General features: G+C 39.5%; 1 protein-coding gene across 4 annotated transcripts in view; it reads right to left on the reverse strand.

Annotated features, from left to right (window-relative positions):
- DMD (dystrophin) overlaps nt 1–22,149 on the reverse strand; it is a 2,642,350-nt gene that overhangs the window by 503,784 nt on the left and 2,116,417 nt on the right. For all 4 annotated transcript variants that reach the window (XM_056556147.1, XM_056556148.1, XM_056556149.1 and 1 more), the window contains one exon: nt 11,341–11,487. In XM_056556147.1, coding sequence (XP_056412122.1) covers nt 11,341–11,487 — 147 coding nt within the window. The remainder of the gene's footprint in view (nt 1–11,340; nt 11,488–22,149) is intronic.

Here is a 22,149-nt window from a genome sequence, read left to right on the forward strand (position 1 = left end):
CTGCACCCTTTTTCACTATGATGATCTGTGGACCTTTTTCTCTAACCTTTACAATTGGTGAACACTTTATCCTTTATATCACTCAGGTGCTACTAGTTAAATAGTCGGACAAATAAAGCTGTGACACTGCAGTAAAGAAATGTAGGCTTTTGAGAATTTGTAACAGTAATCCAGATCTGTTGGTGACAAAAACTGTTTTTATTTGCCCATACCAACCAATCACAGCTCAGCTTTTACTAAGCGTGGCTTTAGGCAAAGCTGAGCTGTGATTGGTTGTTATTGGAAACTATGTCTACATATGGAGTGCGCTGATCCCAAAGGAAAACTTTGCCTTTCCTGATATTTTCTCCTCATTCTCCTTTTCTTAATACGACTATCTTCAATGCAGTCTAAGAAAAAAAATTCCTGTGGTTGTTTTTACTTCTGACCATGAGAGATAATTGAGAATATTCTACCTTACTGTAGGTGTATTCTTATTATGTGGATTCTTGGAAATCCTTGAGAATAGTATTGTGTATTCTTCAGTACAATTTATACCGTATTTAAAAATAGATGTATGTACCAAGTAAGACACTTTATAATATAAATGTTTAATAGATACACATATGGTGTATGGTCCTGAAATAAAGGTTTATCGAGAGGTTGTATAGTTAGTAAAAAGTGGAGAAACTGAAGGATTAAGATAAGCTGAAATTTCATCTTTGTTTTTTTTTAAATAAAAATATCCAATGATATGCAAATTGCAACAAGAGGGCTCATTGGGTCCAAAAGCAGACATATTGTTAAAGGGGTACTCCCGTGGAAAACTTTTTTTTTTTTTAGATCAACTGGTGCCAGAAAGTTAAACAGATTTGTAAATTACTTCTATTAAATATCGCGGGATCGCAGGTGTCCACCATTACCGGTGGGTCCCTGGTTGCGATCCACATCCGGGACCTGCCGCGCATGATGCCGGCATCGCTCCGATGCCCGCGGTTATGGTCAGGACGTAAATGTACGTCCCGGTGCGTTAAGTACACTTACGCCCTGCATCGTTAAGGGGTTAATAGAAGTAATTTACAAATCTAGTTAACTTTCTGGCACCAGTTAATTAAAAAAAATGTTTTTCCGTGGGAGTACCCCTTTAAGTAGAGTTATGCAGTCAGATAATGCGTAGGGTTAACAAAACTATTGAAGCAGCTGTGAACAGCATAAGTTATAGCAGACTCAACTAGAGCATCTGGGGTGAGCTGACAGGCAAGGCAGCTGAACTGTGTGAAGTTCTCCACTGATTTATGGCCCCTGTCAGAAACCTCAGTGAGAAAGAGTTGTGTGCTGACATAATGACTGTTTATTTTAAAGCTACAGTAATCGGCAAAAAAGCAGCAATCGCATCTTCTGACAGATGCTTTCATGTCACAAAAAGACTTTTTTTTAAGCTTGGAAAAATGCTATGGGTCGGATGACATATTTACAAGCATTATTTGAATACTGGTAGATTAGATGCATGTCTTGTGTACGGTGTAAATTTTAGGACATCGTCAGCCGTCAGGCGTAACTCCGTCCTCCATCAGGTGAAACGGCGTCCCGCCTCCTCCCTCACACCAATCGCCATCCTCCTTCAGCCACAACTCCCTCCTCCCTCATCCGAAACGTAGTAATCCAAAACGCTGTCATGCCTCAGACGATTCTCCCTCAGACACAACTTCCTGCCGCACAGCAGAGTCGAAACTGTGAAACTTTCACGTGTACTACAGACACTACATGTTCTACAGAGTCTGTATAGCAGAGCTGACATTGAATAGCGTGTACAGCAGAACCCGTATAGCAGAGAGACGACACTGACTCGGCTCTGCTACACAGCAGGAACATTTTTCGTCTGAGGGATGACGGAGTTTCGGATGAGAGACTTTAGGATGACAAAGGAGGGAGTTGCAGCTGTTGCCTAATGAAGATTGGCCCGAGGGAGGAGGGGGGACACCGTTTCACTTGATGGAGGACAGAGTCACGTCTGAGGACTGACGACGTCCTAAAATGGACAACTTACTTGTGAAGTTGAACAGCTTTAGTTCCTCCTATTTTTGTTGTTCAACTTGGGTTGCCACCTGTCCGGTATTTTACCAACACAGTCGGTATTTTGGCCACCCTGCTGGTAGTGTTATATTAAAAATACCGGCAATGCAATGGCCGGTATTTATCCAACCAATCCTCCAATCCTCAGAATGTTGCACTATAACCTATACCAGTGTTTCCCAACCAGAACGCCTCCAGCTGTTGCAAAACGGCTGTCCGGGCTTGCTGGGAGTTGTAGTTTTGCAACAGCTGGAGGCACTCCCTAGCTGGGAAACACTGACCTATACTATATACTACTATATAGTCCAACATGCTGGGAGTTGTAGTTTTCATTTGGGGCAGCTGCTGAGCCACAGGCTGTATCAGGGCATGATGGGAGTTGTAGTTAGTAACTAACTGCAACTCCCGAATTTCATTAAAAAAAAAAAGTGATCAAAAAGTCACATCGAAACAAAAATGGAACCGTTAAAAACTACAGATCGGGATGCATACAGCCCTCATACAGGCCCGTATAAGGAGAATTAAAAAAGTTATAGGGATCAAAATAGGACAAAATTGCCCCCCCCCCCGTCCGCATATGTGTATCCTGTGATGTCATGCATATATCAATTATGCAAATTAGCATGGCCGGTATTTTATTGCAAGAAAGGTGGCAACCCTATGTACAACATGAACAAGAATGTATTCATCTACAAGCAGCTAAATATTTAAAAAAGTTTTTTATGTGTCCAATGGGGACTAAAGTCTACACCTAGTTTTATGATATCCACAGTATGAATTGAAGGGCTATTGTATAAACATGTACTTAAACCTTTCTTGCTCCTATCATGGCTTTTTTCCCAGAACCAATTTAGTCAGATAGCGCTTTTCTGTGTCTGGGGGTTTCATGTGCACTTCCGCTTAGCCAATCAGTGGCCACAGCGGTCTCCCCGTGATGTCTTACTCTGGGAGAATAGCAGTGGTGGTGGGAGTACATTTGACAAAGTTGGAATACCCCCTATATGATGGATCTTGTTGTCTAGTAGTGATGAGCGGCATGGCTCATATTCCAATTCGTGATATTTCGCAAATATATAGATGAATATTCATCCTATATTCGCAAATTTCACGTATTCATTATATTCGCATATGTGAATATTCGCGTATTCGAGGAAGAAAACAGTGAGGGGGTGGGCAACTTTACTATTGGTTGCTAGGGATGTTGTTGATAACCTCTGGCAAGTGTATTTGCATCATTCTAATTCGCCCACAATTGAAAAGAAGGAATATGCAAATATTTACATATGCGCTTATTCAGAAAAAAAATGCAATTTAGAATATATAGCGAATATATTCGCACTATTTACAAAATTGCGAATTTGCAATATTCGGGATAAAAATTCGAAATGCGAATATTCGCGCCCAACACTATTGTCTAGCTGTGTTATGTATTTTTTTTTTTTTTTGGTTATGTATTTGTTATTGTAGACTACAGTAAATCTTATTAGACATTAAGCTATATCTTAATATTCTGAACAAATAAAACACTTATTGCACCAATTATGTTTACTAATTGCACTAATTATATGTTTTAAATAGGAAAATATAGCAAATGAAGGACAACTTCTTTATTCTAAAATTTAAGTTAATTATTTATTTATGCCAAATGCATATAAAAAGGCCACTGTTTCAAGTCAAAAACAATAGTGAGTCTTTCTCGAGTGCTGTGCACAATACAGTTACACATTTCTTTATTGCATTGTATTATTCTGTATCTCAAAAGCTGGGTGTATTAGAAGTAATAATAATAATAATAATAATAATAATAATAACAATATTTATTTATTTATTTATAAAGCGCCAACAGATTCTGCATCACTTTACAATTTTGGAAAACATATAAAAACAAGCTTTAGGCATTACAATATTACACACTAAATATTCAAACAGGAGGTCGCGAGAGGTCCAGCTTGATGGTCAAGCCATATTTTATAAATAGGGGAGGTTACATAAAGGTAATCTTCGGATATCTAAAGTGCAAAGAGAGGTACTACCAATATGGCACTTGTAACGTCTCCAAAACCCAGAGGTCTCAATCCTGAGGGCCTTTATCAGGACCCCATCAGCCATGTCAACCACTCAGCCCCACACAATCATGTAGGGGGCTCATTGTGAAATAGAGAGCACCCATGTGTAACCTGCTAGATGGGTTAAATGGCTGGTTTTAGAATTAACATAGTCAGCACATATTGCATATGGTGTAGGCTCAGCTTCTTGGCCTGCACCATACTTCTCAACATTTTGATGTACATGTAAGTAGTGTTGAGCTGCATAGGCCATATTCAAATTTGCAATATTTCACGAATATATGAATGAATATTCATCATATATTCGCTAAATTCGCATATTCGTAATATTCACGTTTTTTTTCCTCTATGGGTACGATCTAACACGTATTTTCTGCTGCGGATTTGCTTCAGCAAAATCCACACACGAGTGAACTTACTCTTATATCTGTGCAAGGCATTTGGAGCAATGTTGCTGAATACTAGTAAGTTACCAGCTTTGCTGAGGATACTGCTGTAAAGCAGAGTTTACATACAAAGGAGCCGCTGCCAATAACTAAGGGAAAACTCTACATTGCACTACAGTTCAGTGTATAAAAGTGTCTATACTTGACTTTATACATAGATGACTATGACTCATTGTAGTCATGTTTGTTTCCATCTCTCAGTATAATCATCCTCATAGTTTGACTTCAATAAAATCTATCTGCCATGAGTCACTGACTCCTCTTCTCTCAAGGAACAAGAATCTGGTAACTGAGGAAATTTGCCATTACATATGCAGATAGATCTAAAAATTTTGTTGGCTGATGACTTCTGTATTTTTCTATAATCTAGGAAAAAAAAGACAATACAAGCTCACCCAAACATATCGGACGGAGAACGGATGTAATTGCTGGACGGCACACCAGTACAATTTGAAGAAATCCAGCTCAAAGATGCTTAAGATCACAGCTTTATTTCAGGCCAGCACACAAGGACAGGTAGACAATGACGCGTTTCAAACGCAGGTGCGCTCTTAGTCTATGACTAAGAGCGCACCTGCGCTAGAAACGCGCCATTGTCTACCTGTCCATGTGTGCTGGCCTGAAATAAAGCCTTGATCTTAAAGGGGTTATCCAGGAAAAAACTTTTATTTTTTATGCATCAACTGGCTCCAGAAAGTTAAACAGATTTGTAAATTACTTCTATTAAAAATCTTAATCCTTTTAGTACTTATGAGCTGCTGAAGTTGAGTTGTTTTTTTGTAAATTAATTCTATTAAAAAAATCTTAATCCTTTTAGTTCTTATGAGCTGCTGAATTTGAGTTGTTCTTTTCTGTCTCCCTGATTACACCGTTCTCGGGAACTGTCCAGAGTAGAAGCAAATCCCCAAAGCAAACCTCGTCTACTCTGTGCAGTTCCCGAGACAAGCAGAGGTGTCAGCAGAGAGCACTGTTGCCAGACAGAAAAGAACAACTCATCTTCAGCAGCTGATAATTATTGGAAGGATTACAATTTTTTGGTAGCAGTAATTTACAAATCTGTTTAACTTTCTGGAACCAGTTGCTATAAAACATTTTTTTTTCCTGGAATACCCCTTTAAGCATCTTTGTGCTGGATTTCTTCCTCTTCAATTTCTATACTCTGATCTTTACAGTGAACAGATGACACCAAAACTGCTCCTGCTGGAAAGGAGAGGAGTTCAAGAATTGTTGATGTCTTTTAGCCTCCGTAGAACTAACATAGCTATATCCAATGGGAATTTCACCTGTTCATTGTCTTATAAAATATCTTCCCATCAACAATTATTTTACGTCTATGGATTCAAATAACATGGACATATTTTTATACTACATTCAACCAACTAACCCTGTAGACTGGTGGCTTTATCACAAAAGTTTTCAGTGGGTTACTCAGGTAAGGTGGGTGGACGTCCTTCCGGTAAAAGGACAGGTGATAGGATTTTGTGGCTATTGCACCCTGTGATTAACATGTATACCACTGCTGTCACCCCCCTAATATCTGGTGTCCAAGCTGGCAAGAGCTGCAAATACTATTGAACAATAATGTCAAACATTGAGTACAGAGACTGAACGCATGCAGAGTCCCAGGAGGCGCTGCCAAGACAAGCGGTAAAGTGCACTGCTAATTATGAACATACTGTTTTGTAAATTAATAAGAAGTAATGTAGGAGTATGTTTTAATTAGAATAATAAACTGTGTGGGCATATATAGGAAAAAATAAATTACAGTATATACAATAAATTAATATAAGTGCAATAAACAAAACAAAACTATTTAGATGACAGAATATAACATTAATATGAAGCCTTTTTATAATGTATGTTATTATTAATAATAATAATAATAACAATAGACCCATACATTATTAGCATCATTATAAATATGTCAAGGTATTGTGGGCTGAAGTTTTAAAATCCCACTTTGCCTTTTAACACGGGCCTGATCACACTTCTGACAAAGAAACATATGTTCTGTGGCATTAAAGTTATGACGTCAGGATTTAGGGATTAATTTCTAAAGGTATTATGCTGGTCTTACAAAAACAATTCAAAGTTAGTCAAAGGGAAGCAGCCTGAATAGTTTTACTTCCTTGCACAGATGGGTAGAAAGAATATGCTGCTTAGGAAATAAGGGGGGACTGTTACTAGGAAAAAACTAGCAGACAAAAAACAAAAAACCATAACCATGAAATAATTTTAGAAAAGATGTGAACTTTTAGTTAGAATGTAGGAAATATACTTAAAGGGGACCGGTCCCACTGAAAATGCAGTCTATTATGCAAGTAACCTATTATAAAGCAGAAAAAGCAAAGCAGATAGATATATAGTTTATTGGGAAAAGATTCCCTGTACCTTGTAACTTCTCGATGTAAAACCCTGTTCTGGGTTTAGGAGTCCTCATCAGTGACTGACCGCTCTCTCAATATGAACACTTAAACAGGAAAGGCTGCCAATCACTGAGTAGGACCACCCACTGGACTCCTACATCCAGAATGCTCTGCAGAAACCCAGCACCACTACCTATGCCCCTTCAAACTGATAAGATAAAAAAAAATCCCTCCTAAAATTTCCAATCCAGCACCAGGTCCAAGCCACCCTCTACCTCTAGTAAGTATTCAAGACTGAAAGCTTTATATACCACCAGCAGTCCTATGTACTGTCATGAGCCTTATTCAGGCAACAAAAAGGGGCATAATCCCCTATCCAGCTTAGAACACTTGGTGCGGCACCGGGGACTTGTGACGTCATGGCCATAAGTCTATGGGAAGGGGAGTTATGGCTGCCACACCCCCTCCCATAGACTTGCATTGAGGCGGTGGGGTGTGATGTCACGAGGGGTGTGGCCATGATGTCACGAGCCCCCAGAGCCACACCCAGCATTCTAAACGAACCCTGGGTGCTGCACAGAGATTGCAAGAGTCCCAACGGCGGGACGACCACAATCAGACATCTTATGCCCTATCCTTTGAATAGGTGATAAGATGTCAAGGGGCGCAATACCCCTTTATTACTAAGCAATGGCCCTAGGCTAATACTAAGCAAAGTGTACAGTTAAAAATAACTAATTAATATATATAACTCTGTAATAAATATTTTCATTGGGCGATTCTGTTTTGTTTGCCATCTTTGTACAATTTTGGGCAAGTGAAACACATGATACTCAACTAAAGACTTGTCTTTCAAAAATCCAAAATGAAAAGCTCAAGTTAATGCCTAGAGCACCTTAATATTTTATGTTACACTGAATTTTTTTCCTGTTAGACTGTGAAAAAATTTAAGGTACCCATATACTATAGGCAAAACATGGCCAAACCTGCTGATTTCAGGGGAATCGACAGATGTCTAAGGCTGCTTTCACACAATATAAAATTAATCCGTTTTAAAGATCCGTTTGATGTTCCGTTATGAAACCCCTGAAAATCGGCCATTAAACATCCGTTAGAAAATCGCATAGACTATAATGGGATTTTCTAACGGATGTTTAATGGCCGATTTTCAGGGGTTTCATAACGGAACATCAAACGGATCTTTAAAACGGATTAAAATGGGATTTTCTAACAGATGTATGGGATTTTCTAACGGCTGTTTAATGGCCGATTTTCAGGGTTTTCATAATGGAACATCAAACGGATCTTTAAAACTAATGAATTTTATAGTGTGAAAGCAGCCTAATCTGTATTGGAACCTCCTGGTTTGCCTCTCGATTGGAGATGTCAAGGGAAAGAATGATCAGGTATGCTGAATTTAAAAATGCCCATTAGACCCCCAGATGATTCTGACAGTGGCTTATTTTCCTTTTTCTCTTAAACTAAACATGCACGTTCAGCAAAAACTTTGGAAGGAATTATGGTGGCTGACAATTATTTTTTTTATGTATATTTCAAGTTTAAGTATTATAGTTTTCTAGTTATTGCCAGCTCTTAAAGGGTTACTCCGCTCCCCAATGTGCAGAACATTGAGTTCCTTAACGCTGTGTACGGGCTTCTGTGTTCATGTCCGACCCCTTGTGACGTCATGGCCTGCCCCCTCAATGAAAGTTTATGGGAAGGGGTCGCGACGGCCGTCACACCCCCTCCCATAGACTTGCATTGAGGGGGGCGGGACGTGATGTCACATGATGGGGTGTGACATCACAAGGGGGCAAGCTTGAACACAGAATCCCGCACACAGCGTTCAGGAGCTCAAGGGAGTAACCCTTTAAGCAAAATGAAAATAAATATGCATTTGTTATGGACAAACACATATTAGGAACATTTTTTATCTATTAAGATAACTGTATCAATGAGGTATAAAAACCAGTAAATTGTTACAGTAAATATGAGAAAATGCTAATGTAAAAGTTGTAAAACTGTAAAAGTAAACAATATAACTTAAGTTGGACTTAATGGGAGCCATTGTAATTGTGTATGAAATAGTAATTCACAATTTTGGAGGTGGATCACACACAGAGAAAATTTGTGTCAGTTCATATAACAAAAGTACAGGACATAAAATCAATATAAACAGAGCAAAGGTAATGTAGATCGTAACATCATTACTGCAAAACAATCCTATAAAATTAATTGAAATATTTCCAATCTATAAGGGAATCCGAATTACGACCAGTGACATCTTTATACGTGGAAAATAGAATATAGATCATACCTCAAAATAGAAAACAAGGATAACTTTGTACGTACTAACAGAAAAAACATTTTTTTTGTGTTCATCCTAATAATGTAATATGGGATCAGTGCGGAATGTTGATACATGGGCAAACAAGTCATCTTTTATGTGTGAAAAAGTTATGAATGTAAAGTTGCGCAAATTCATCACAAAAAACATTACGTAAACATAGTTAAACAGTTATAAAATGTAAGAATTTACACATGCACCCAGGGTATATTAAGAGGTTGAAAGAAAATTACAACCAGTTATAAATTGTATAGGGGAGAGATAGCACACCTGTAACTCTACTGCCCTGGTGCTCTTTCAGGGGCTACTCATTAACAGGTAAGACCCTTTTGTTGAAGTTCATAGACTAAAACAGTCTAAAGATGCCCATTATCAAGTGAAATGAAAATATTCAAAGTAACTCTTTGACTCTAGTTGAAACCGAAGTTCTAAAGGTAAACCTGAATACAGCTTTTGATTTTAAGAAACTGCAAAGGAACCCAATCAGGATCCAGAAACAATGGAATAACATTTTGTCTTGATACAATTCATTTTTTTTTAAATAAAGGAACCTATTGTGTCTTAGAAAGGGTAGAAGGTCCTATTATGTTAATATATGCACTGAGCCCACTCCTGAACTAAAGCGGCTCTGTCAATAACTATGTGGTGGATTTTTTTTCCTGTCTGAGCTTTGCAATGTCACACAAAAACACAGTTGTGTGTATATGTCTAAAACATAGAATGTCAGGAATCCCATGGCCAGCATTAAATGGGACAGAAAAGAATAAAAATGACAGCATGTTCTCACTGTTTGGACCTAAAATAAGAGGCCACCATTTGCTACACTTTGTTGTAAGTTACAAAACTTTTATTGGATAATGCAAACAATGTATCAGGCAGACATATTAGAATGACAGTTAAAGGAGTTGTCTGCTCTTATTATTGCTATTATGTTAGATTAACATTAATTTTTCATTGCTGGGACATCCAGAGATAAACTGTTATCTGCAATATGGAAGTGTGTGTTTACCACATAGGAAATTAAGGATTGTGTGCCCAATGAAACCATTAGTCTGTCCAGATAATACATGAGCATGCAAAGGGTAAGAGGTGCTCTGTGTGGCTGCTCTTTGCTTTAGCTTATAGATGAAGGTCACCAAAAGAAAGGGGCTGGTCTGTTTTTTCAGAATTTCTTAAGGGAAATCTGCCATCATTATTCCTGGAACTAATCTAGTACAATCTTGGAGTGCTGGAGACACTGATAAAAATGGTCTTTACCTTTCTTTGCTCCATGGTGCCATTGGTCCGTAATGCCTGCTTTTTTGGTAAATGCTGGCTTGTTGCATGAGGGGCATTCCCGAATCCCAAGTCCACCCATGAAAAAAGGCTGAAGGCAGGAGGAATATGAATATTCATAAGGCGGGCCAGTCAGGGAAGAAAGTGGGCTGGACGTCAGAGTGCACTTGGGGCTTGGGAATGGCCCATGTGCACCAAACAGGCTAATTAGTATATACCGAAAAAAGAAAAAAAACGGGCATTGCGGATCAATGGAGCCACAGAGCGAAAAAAAGGAAAGACAATTTTTATCAGTGTCACCCACACTACAAGCCTGTACCAACAGGTTAGTGCTGTTGATACTAATGACATTTACCCTTTAATTGAGTATTTGGTTTTTTAAACTTAACAACACCTTTAACATAACAAAGTTGGTCACATTTTCAAAAATATCTGCAAAAATAAGAATGATACCCCACAATGCAAATCACATGATCATAACGCTTAATCAGAGGATAACACTGTATATCACAAAAAAAAACTTAACCAATTGCCTAACCTACCAACCAAACAATACTTTTTTAGTACCATATTTACTATTTTGTATAATGTATTACATGCACATATTTTAAATCACTTTCCCAGGGACAATATACAGTACTATTCAATAATCCAAATAAACGAGATTTCATTTGATAGACTACAAATCTTTAGGGATCATTTTCTACGAACAGTATTTTCAATTAAAGCAGTTTATCCGCACACTCAGATATCTACCCACAATATAAAAGAAGCAGAAAGCACTTTACCTGTAGAAGCGTCCACCTTGTGTTTAGCTCTTCCAGGCGACTGACAATATAAGGTGATAACTGGATGTCCGTTGCGTTGAACTGATGTGCCAGATCATTCACTTGATTTACATTATTTTTTATCGGTGCTATTTCTGCTCTGAAGGTCTATAAGATAAAGACAATGCAAATTTTGTGATGAATAAGATGATACTAAACTGTAAAGCGGTAAACACTATGGAGTTACAAATGGATCTGGATAGGTTGGAGGTTTGGGCTGGGAAGTGGCAGATGAGGTTCAACACTGATAAATGTAAGGTAATGCACATGGGAAGGAAAAATCCGGGCTGGGAATATGTATTAAATGGGAGAACACTTGGGATGACTGATGTGGAAAAGGACTTGGGAGTCTTAGTTAATAGCAAATTTAGCTGTAGTGACCAGAGTCGGCAGCTGCTGCCTACACAAATAAAATCATGGGGTGCATCAATAGGGGCATAGATGCCCACGACAAGGAAATAATTCTATCACTGTACAAATCACTAGTCAGACCTCACATAGAAAACTGTGTACAGTACTGGGCACCAGTGTACAAGAAAGATATAGCGGAGCTGGAGAGGGTTCAAAGACGGGCAACCAGGGTAATACAGGGAATGGGAGGACTACAGTACCCACAAAGATGATCAGAATTAGGGTTATTTAATTTTGAAAAAAAGGCTTAGGGGCGACCTAATAACTATGTATAAATATATCAGGGGGCCATACAGAGATCTCTCCCATGATCTATTTATACCCAGGACTGTATCTATAACAAGGGGGCATCCTCATCCTCTAGAGGACAGAAGGTTTCTACACCAGCACAGACAGGGGTTCTTTACTGTAAGAGCAGTGAGACTATGGAACTTTCTGCCAGAGGAGGTGGTCATGGTGAACTCTGTAATAGAGTTCAAAAGGGATCTGAATGCATTTTTGGAGAGTCATAACATTGCTGGTTATGTATACTATATTTATAGGGACAGAAGGTTGATCCAGGGATTTATTCTGACTGCCATATTTGGAGTCAGGAAGAAATTTTTACCTCTAGTATAAGGGTTTTTTGCCTTCCTCTGGATCAACTCAGTAGGGACTCATTAGGAATACAGGTTGAACTTGATGGACTTTTTTTCAACCTAATGAACTACGTTACTATGTTATGTAGTTTCTACATTTGTAAGTGTAAGATGACCACAAAATTACTTTGAACCAAAGCTATTTTTGTTTAATTGGGTGATTTACCTTTACGAAAACCCCAATGTGATCTTCACATGGATCCCAAAAAAACACATTGCAAAAATTCTCCGCTTTCAAATACCCTACCATAACAATGATCGATAATCCTAGCGCCCGTTGTATTCAAGAAGGCTTTTATATTGGCTTTTATGCTAAACTTGCCTTCCCCTTGTGTACAATTTTATGTAGGAACAGACGGCAGAAGTCTGTGAGCAGCTCAGGAGCACAAACTGCTGCCCTAACAAGTGAAGTAATGTGCAGACGGAAGCTGCAATATTGTGTAACTTTTAAGCCCATAGGGAAACATTGAGGTCACACGCGAGTTATGGTATAGCTGTGATTTTGCTGCAACTCGTAGCCTTTAAATGTTATTAATGGCTATTACACCTTGAAGGAACTGATATCATTTATCATTCACATCTGACTATGAAAAGCTATTTTCAGCAGCCATGACTCCTGGGTCTTAATGGTAAACTCTCTTAGCCTATCCTTAATTCATTTTAATTTTAATGCGTAATCGTTTAAATACTAATTCTCTATTAGAGAAACCTGTGTAATTGTATTAGCTATAACAGATTTTATTTTCCTGTACCGTTCTCCAACATAAAACACTTTCTATCCTTTGATAAACCATCTCAGCAAACAGCAATCGACTGATTTATCACATTTTACTAAATGAAACTGCTCTTATACTACAGTATGATAAAGCCGAGTCTATTGTAATTTGCAATCATCAGCAAAGCTTTTATCATTAATTCCTACTTCCTGCCAGTCATACCCTCCTAGGTGGTATTGGCAGCGGAGGCACAATACAATGCTCATTATGAACTTACTGTATTGTAAATGAATGTCAAATGATGCAGAAGTGAATGGCAATTAGAGCCTCCATTCGGAATGAAGCAATCAATAGATGTTGTATGGTGTAGAATCCCCACAAATTGTACAAAAGCAATCGCTTGTGACAAAATAATTACATTCACCGCTTGCTTTGCATGGAAAGCAAATACAATCAGCTCTGCTGTTGTTTTTAGCGATCTTTAATATGTTTTCTTTACTTTTAATGTATATTGCCAACAAATATCTATGTTTTGGTTAATAGAGCGATATATGTCAAATCCTCATACCATATCAATGAGAGTATACCATTAAAAAAATGGAATGAGCCCAAGTTAGATCAATGTTTGTTTTGAGCGTTTTGAATATAAATTCAAAGCTATAAAAGTGCACCAACTATTGCAAAACTTTAGATGGGTTTACGCATCACATTTTTTTTAACTCTCCATCCAGATGTTTGATAAAAATGAAATATAAAAGTCACTACAAATGACGTTTTTTGTTTGTAGCTCTTTCTGTATTTTTGGGGTCCATGTATTTTTTTATTTTTTTTTAAATACTCAATAATTGAAAAATGCATGTGGAATAACAAAAAAAATAAAAAAAATAAAACATTATTAACATAGGAAACAAATGGCTTTTTTAGTTCAAGTAAAACAATAAAAAAAAACTGTAAACTGAGACTAGACAGTAAAAAACATGTGCCTAGATCGATCATAGTATTTAGTACACCCTTTGTCACTTTTGTCTAACATAACTCCAAATATTGGTTGGTTTCTTCAGAATGCTGTGCCAAACTTATGGCACAATTTTAGAACATAAAGCCAAGTTCAAGCCACACCCCTTTCAGATAAGCTACAGCTATTTCAAAGTAAGCCCCACCCCTTTCAGATAAGCTACATTTGTTTCATATCAAGCCACACTCCTTTATTAGATGTGTCGAAAGGTGACTAAAACACATAAATGTGGTATATAGTATGTGTGCCAATTTGGCACATTTTTTATATTAAATTGGCCCGCATGTGTCAAGGTAAGGAGAGCAGAGGAAAGGTATGAGAAAAGCCGTGCAGCTCTGCTATGCAGGTGTATATAGGGCACATTAATACACACACACACATGTGTAGAGATAGCAATAACAACTAAACTGAGGGTCCATGTATGGCTTTTACACTGAACCCCATGATATCCATACTACCCAACATCTACAATGTTGTGATTGCAGCTAGTAGAATCAGAGCTAGGTGACATTTATTAAATATGTTTTTGTTATTAGGTACAATGTAAGCCGTGCAGATTTGTATGCCCCTTATAGTGGATGCCACAGGTGATCAGAATGTTATCATTAAAGAGATACTCCACCCCTAGACATCTTATCCCCTATCCAAAGCATAGGGGATAAGATGTCTGATCGCAGGGGTCCTGCAGTTGAGGATCCCCACAATCTCTGTGCTGCACCCGGCTTTCGTTAAGAGTGTCAGGTTCAGCACTGGAGGCTCGTGGTGTCACGGTCGTGATCGTGCCCCGCTCATGATGTCATGGCCATGCCCCTCCCATAGACTTGCATTGAAGGGGCATGGCCATGACGTCGTGAGCGGGGCATGACTGTTACGTCACGAGCCTCTGCCCCGCATTGCCAATCATCCGAACACGGAGCAAAGTTTGCTCCGTGCACCAGATGTCTGGTGTGCCACAGCCGAGATTGTGGGGGTTCCTCAGTGGCAGGACCCCTGCGATCAGACATCTTATTCCCTATCCTTTGCATATGGGATAAGATGTTTAGGGGAAGAGTACCCCTTTTATGCAAGAGGACAAGCAGGAGATTTAGAGGGAATAACATTATATAATTAAAGGAATCTTCACAGAATTCATTTTCTATTCACAGTAAAAATGGTGGTTTCCTTTGCAGTATTTTCTAAGTTACAGGTAGAAACGCCGCACATGTCCTAAGTTCATCTTCACTTTATGGAGAAAATATTTCTGCTCTTGGCTATAATTTATGCATGATAATTTCTCTCTGATCCGCAATTTCCAAAAGATGCTAGTTTCCAGTTTGTAGTTAAGACTTGCAGGATTGTTGATCACTTGAGCAGTGAAAAACAACTGTATTCACTTGCAGTCAGCATTCAGAACAATTTCCCTCCAGGCTACTTTCTGTGCTGCTAAGAAATAAACTAGGAATGTCCGTTGCCTTGCTGAGTGGCAGACACGTTCAGTACTTAGAAGAGAAGCATGTGTCTCTTCTGAATAGAGGATTAGGTGCAATATGCTATAAATGAAGAAATAAAAATATGACTGCCATGATGCCATGATGTTTAACTCCCATGCTTATTCCCTTCACTCTGCACCATATGGGGAGAGGATGCTTACCAGTCTTTTAAAGCAGAAATAAAGCTGCAGCTTCGGAATGTGGAAAGGAAATTGCTCATATATGTAAAGTAAGCACGTTTATCAAGCCCAGTAGTAATATTGCACATGGGTGAATATACAGTAGAAGGCATCTCCATTCATCAATTGGATTGTGTACTGAAAATAAGTTCTTCCTAACATTCTAAAATGAGTCTTTACAGACTGCTTGCTCATTAGATTTCTAATTACTGTGTAAGTCTTTTTCTGACAAGGACCTCATTTCTTGTAGTGTAACTCTTTGTTAGGCAATCTGTAGAACCTATCAAATATTTTTTTCCTTTTATTAATAAATATTGATACAGTATTCTATGCCGATTGCTTTAACAATATTGTATTACATCAGTAATCACTATTCTCTTGCACAAAGATCTGCACAAAGATCTTTTACTTTCCTTTCCACCATAATTTTTTCCATATAATTCCATAATTTTTTTCCATACTCGCCAACACTAGTCCTAGAGCACTATCTGTCTTATTCCCACACAGTTGCACACATGCGCGTCATTACTGTAACTGGGTCTTGTGATAACCAACCTGACTCACAGAACATACCAGTGTTTAACCCCTTAAGGACCAATACAAATAAACCTGTACGCCCCTGAAAGACCAGGCCTGTTTTTTCAAATCGGGGATGTCTGTCTTTATTAGAGAATAACTCTGGTAACGTTTTGCCAATCACGATAATTCTGACATTGTTTTTTTGTCACAAGTTGTCCTTCATGTACATAGTAAAAGTAAGCCGATATCATTTGTAGTTTTTTTTTATAATGCAAAAAATCATGAAATTTTTACAAAAAATTTAGAATTTTTGATATTTTAACACTAATAGGGTGCATATATTTATACATACTGACCAAATAGTTTATGAAACGTATACTTTCAGATGTCTAATTTATTTTGACGTCATTTTTTTTGTTTTTAATTAACATTTTAAATTAGTTAGAAGCCTAACAATTTAACTTGAAATTTTGAAAATTTTGAAAATTTGAAAAGTACATCTTTTTTTGTGTGCTATGCAAGGTTTGCAGAAATTAAAAGGTAGAACATAGGAACACTCCCCCCAAATGACCCCATTTTTAAAAACTAGACCCCTCAAGGTATTCGCTAGGGGGTACAGTGAGTATTTTAACACCATAGTTTTTTGGCAGGAATTATTACAAAGTCAGTGTTAAAAATTCGAAATTTGCATTTTTTCACAAATGCATCATTTGGGGGGCATATTTTTTGTACATCACTTCTGATATTGAAAGAAATGCACCCTATATTTTATTTAGCTGCTTGTCCCATGTTCGGAAATACCCCCGCTTTGGCCATATATGGTTCCTTGGCCGCGTGGGAGGACTCAGAAGGAGAGGAGCGCCATTTGGCTTTCAGGGCAGAACAGTACCCCCACAAGTGACCCCATTTATATACCGCACTCCTACAAGTTATTGGCTGCACCAGGGACCACTCTGATTAGTCCTTGGTCGGCTGGCAGTATAACGCGTCTGTCTGGGTCACTGCTGCGGCTGGGTAGCTCAGTGTGTCCGCTCATGACTGCTGGCGGGAAATCTGCCGCTATGAGTGGACACACAAAGCTACCCAGCCGCAGCAGGGAGCTCATTACCGTGACTGCTGCATAATATGTAGGATCACATGGTGGACATCCGCAGCATATTACATGCTGCGGATGTCCGCCAATGCGATCCTACACATTATGCATTTTTTTTAAATTAGATTCATTTAATAAATGTATTTTAAATATATATATAATTTTTTATTTTTTATTTATTTATTTATTTATTTTTTACACTTTTATTACATTTTTATTTATTTTTACACTTTTATTTTATTTATTTATTTATTTTTACACTTTTTAATGCTTTGGAATACTTAGTATTCCAAAGCATTGCAGTTATATGCTGCCTGCCAGTTTTCACTAGCAGGCAGCATATTAGGACGTGCCTCTGGCACGTCCTTTCAGGCAATACCCAGGGCAGACCTGGGGGTCTTTGTAGGACCCCCGGCTGCCCAGGTATGCAGCACCACCCCGCGATCGCGCTGCGGGGTGCTGCAGAGGAGACAGAGGGAGCCCCCTCCCTCTGTCAGAACTCCTTACAGCGCACGGTCACTTCTGACCGCGGCTGTAAGGGTTAAACTGCCGTGAGTGAAGTGAACTTCACTCCCGGCAGTGCGGCAGGTCCCGGCCAGCTGCGGACACACACAGCACCCCGCGATCGCGATGCGGGGTGCTGCAGGAGTGACAGAGGGAGCTCCCTCTGTCATAACACTTACAGCCCGCGGTCACTTCTGACCGCGGCTGTAAGGGTTAAAACTGCCAGGACCGAAGTTTACTTCGGTCCTGGCAGTGCAGCAGGGTCCCGGCTGTGTGATACAGCCGAGTCCCTGCCGCGATCTCGTGGGTGCACTGGGCAGCACCCACGAGAATAATGGACGAGTATAGACGTCCAGGTGCGGGAACGCCCGCCAACCTGGACGTCTATACTCGTCCGTGGTCGTTATCGGGTTAATGTGTCAGAGGAAGTTGACTTTCCTGTGTCAGCTGACTTCCTGTTACCTACGGATGACATCATCACATATTAAATGCATCCTGGCAGCTCAAAGACTCCTTCCTACCCCTCCCTACTCTATCTGTATGCTGATGCCATATTTATGTGATCAGGATACATACAGTATTAGTTATACACCCACTCAGAGACTATGTTTACACATTGAGTTTTTCCCAAAGTGCTTTCGATACAAAAAATTTCTGGCTGCCAGCAACTACCACTATGGGGAGAATAATATATACAGTATAGTTTTCCCATAAGCTCTATGGACCTCCTAATGGTTCTATATATATATATATATATATATATATATATATATATATATATAGATAAAGCAAAATCATCGGTAGTTGCTATATCTTGTAATACCTTTTTTATTGGACTAACAAGATTATGTAGAGACAAGCTTTCGGGATTCCTCCCTTTATCAAGTCATAAGCATTTCCGAGCTCACAAGGAGAAAACACAGGTTCTATCTCAAAAAATATGCAGGGGTTTAAACAACATATGTGGAGAATGGACATAAAGTTGGGGCATAAATTGTATAGTTATAGAATGATAGACTACAGATAAGGCTGAGGAGGGGGGGGGGGCTGGAGAGCTGAGGTGAGAATGGTGGTTATGCTGGACAGACAATTTTACTGCAGAGCCATAGACTGAAGATAAGACTTAGACAGGGGAGGGGGAGCAGGGGTGTGATGGTGTTAGAGCAGGGAGAGGGGAGAGAGTTTAGCAAAGGTTATAGGAAATTTTGATAATGGGATAAGAAGCTTAAATCCACATTACGTCCTCTGTTCTTGGAGTCATAAAGAACTATCATTTTGGCTTCAAATGTCTTTCTTTCCTGGGTGTTCTTGAAGTTTCCTTTCAGGATCTTGATTTTGAGGTCCTGTAGGGAGTGACCTGTTTGGGTGAAATGGTGCCCAACTGGGGTGCAATAGTCCTTTTCTCTATGGTTGTTGATGGACGATCTGTGGAGGTTCATCCTTTTATTGAGTGGCTGACTGGTCTCACCAATGTAACATCCCAGGTCACACTTGGTGCATTGTATCATGTAGACTACATTCTCTGTGGTGCAGGAGTATTGTCCCTTGATGTTGTATGTCTTGTTGTTGTGGGAGGCCTCAGAATTTGTGCAGATGTGTTGACAGAGTTTACAGCGCGGTTTGGCGCAGGGTTTGGTCCCATTGTCTGTATCTGATGTGTCTGTGGGTAGTTTGCTATTGACCAGCTTTTGTTTTAAGTTGGATGGTTGTCTGAAGGCCAAGATGGGTGGTTCAGGAAAGATTTGCTTTAACACCTCATCTTCTGCTAGTATTGGCTGCAGGTCCTTGATGATTTTGCGTATTTCCTCAAGGGTGGGATTGTATGTGGCTACCAGTGGTATGCGTGATGAGGTTTGTTTCTCTCTGTATTGCAGCAGGTGTTCACGTGGTGTTTGAAGAGCAGAGTGGATTTTCTTATGGATGGTCCTTGGTTTGTAACCTTTTTGTTTAAATTTCTCAGCTAGTGTTTGTAGATGTGTGTCTCTGTCATCAGGGTTGGAGCAGATGCGGTGGTACCTGATGGCTTGGCTGTATATGATGCCTTTCTTGGTGTGGGACGGATGGGAACTTGAATTGTGTAGATAGCTGGATCGGTCTGTGGGTTTTCTGTATACAGATGTCTGTATTGTGTATAAACAAGGACACAATACAGACATCTGTATACAGAAAACCCACTGACCGATCCAGCGCTTTTCTCCCCTTACTGCCTCCTAAACAAACCATACTACTGATGGATGCATACTGATGCAAACAGATAACATTCTGTGGCATCCTTTTGCATCAGTTTTTTATCTGTTAGTATGAAAAGTCAGCCATCTAGAGACTCCCGCAGTCAGGACTACCACTACTCTCATCATGGAATGTTTCCATGATGGGAGTAGTAGTTCATGGCTGCAGGAGTCTGCAGGTGACTGGAGAGGCTACATTAGTGCTTGTACTACTACCCCTATCATGGAACAGAGTCTGTTCCATGTTGGGGGGTAGTAGTACAGGGACTGAGGGATTGATCGCATGGGGTCTCACTTCTGAGACCCCATGCGATCAGAAGTTATAAAGCAGGGGAACGAGTGGCATGATTCACTCCTCTGTGATTTACGATGTATTTTTACTTTCATTTTTAAATCCCCCGCCAGAGCCTTGAATGGCCGGTACTGAGGAGCCATTCAGGGCTCCCGGTGGGGTTTTTAAAATGAACATTATGAGTGACAGCGGGGGCCATATGTATATTAAAAGCGCTGTGGGGGGCAAGATATATAGCGCTGCAGGGGGGACAGACATATAGCTCTATATATCTAGCCACCCCAGCGCATTTATAATATGCTCCTCACAGAACATTTATAAAGATATGACCCCCGCCGGTGCATTTATAAATATATACCTTCTGCAGGGCATTTATAATGTGCCCCCTGCAGTGCATTTGTCATAATATGCCACCGCAGCACTATATGTGAAAAGTGTTCCATCAGCAGCGCATCTGGCCAGCAACCGGGGGCTGAATGGCTCCTCGGTATTAGCCATTCAGGGATCCCTGCAGGGGATTTAAAAATGAAAGTAAAAACACACAATACATTCTGCCAGCTCCCCTGCTTAATAACTTCTGATCGCATGGGGTCTCAGAAGTGAGACCTGGTGTGATCAATCCCTCAGCCCCTGTACTACTACCCCCATCATGGAAGAGAGGGTTGTCCATGATGGGGGTAGTAGTACAAACACTAATGTAGCCTCCCCAGCTACCGGAAGACTCCCACAGCCAGGGTACTTCTACTCCCATCATGGAAAGAAGCATGTTCCATGATGGGAGTAGGAGTAGTCCTGGCTGCGGGCGTCTTCTGACGGCTGAGTCTTCTAACGGATGAAAAACTGATGTAAATGGATGCCACTAAATGGCATCCCTTTGCATCAGTTTGCATCCGTTATTAGAATGGTCCGTTTAGGAGGCAATAACAGAGATAATATGATCTTTAGTGATCCAAAAAAGTGATGGAGATACCTTTTTTAATAACATTTCGTAGGGTACCATTAAACTTTTTTTTTTTTAAAGATACTGTAATTGTATTTGACAAAATATTTCTTTATTGTAACAAAATTTTTATAAATTTTTAAACAGGGATCAATTTATATGGGCAGGCAGGGAACTAAAAAGTAGCCGGCAATAATAAAAATGTAGTGTGTGTTTTTCATTTTTATTTATTTATTTTTACATTATTTAGGTAGTACTACAACTTCCAGCATGAAACACACTGTTCCATGATGGGAGTAGTAGTACCTGTACTAATTGACAGATCGCCCTTGTCACTTCTGACACCCGTTGCGATCCTCCTGTATAATGTATAGATGCGGCTGGCTGCTCTTCCATGGTCCCCTGCACTGTCGTATATAAACACCTATTCACATTTCACGCAGAGAGCTGTGATTGGCCAGATGGTTCCAGCCACTCATAGCTCTCTGCAGGAAATATGAATAATAGGTATATATACGGCTTAGACTTATACTACAGTTGGACCAGAGAAGAGTGGCCGCCTGCATCTATACATTATACAGGATGATCGCATCTGGTGTCAGAAGTGACACCCACTGCAAACTGTCTATTAATGCAGGTACTACAGCTCCCAGCATGGAGCAGAGAGGTTTCCCAAAAGAACATTGCCCAGAACATTACACTGTCTCAACTAGCTTGCACCCTGGTACCTTTTTACCCTGTAAACTACATAACCAGATATACATAC

Source organism: Hyla sarda, chromosome 2, assembly GCF_029499605.1.
Source record: "Hyla sarda isolate aHylSar1 chromosome 2, aHylSar1.hap1, whole genome shotgun sequence".
Classification (NCBI taxonomy): Eukaryota; Metazoa; Chordata; class Amphibia; order Anura; family Hylidae; genus Hyla; species Hyla sarda.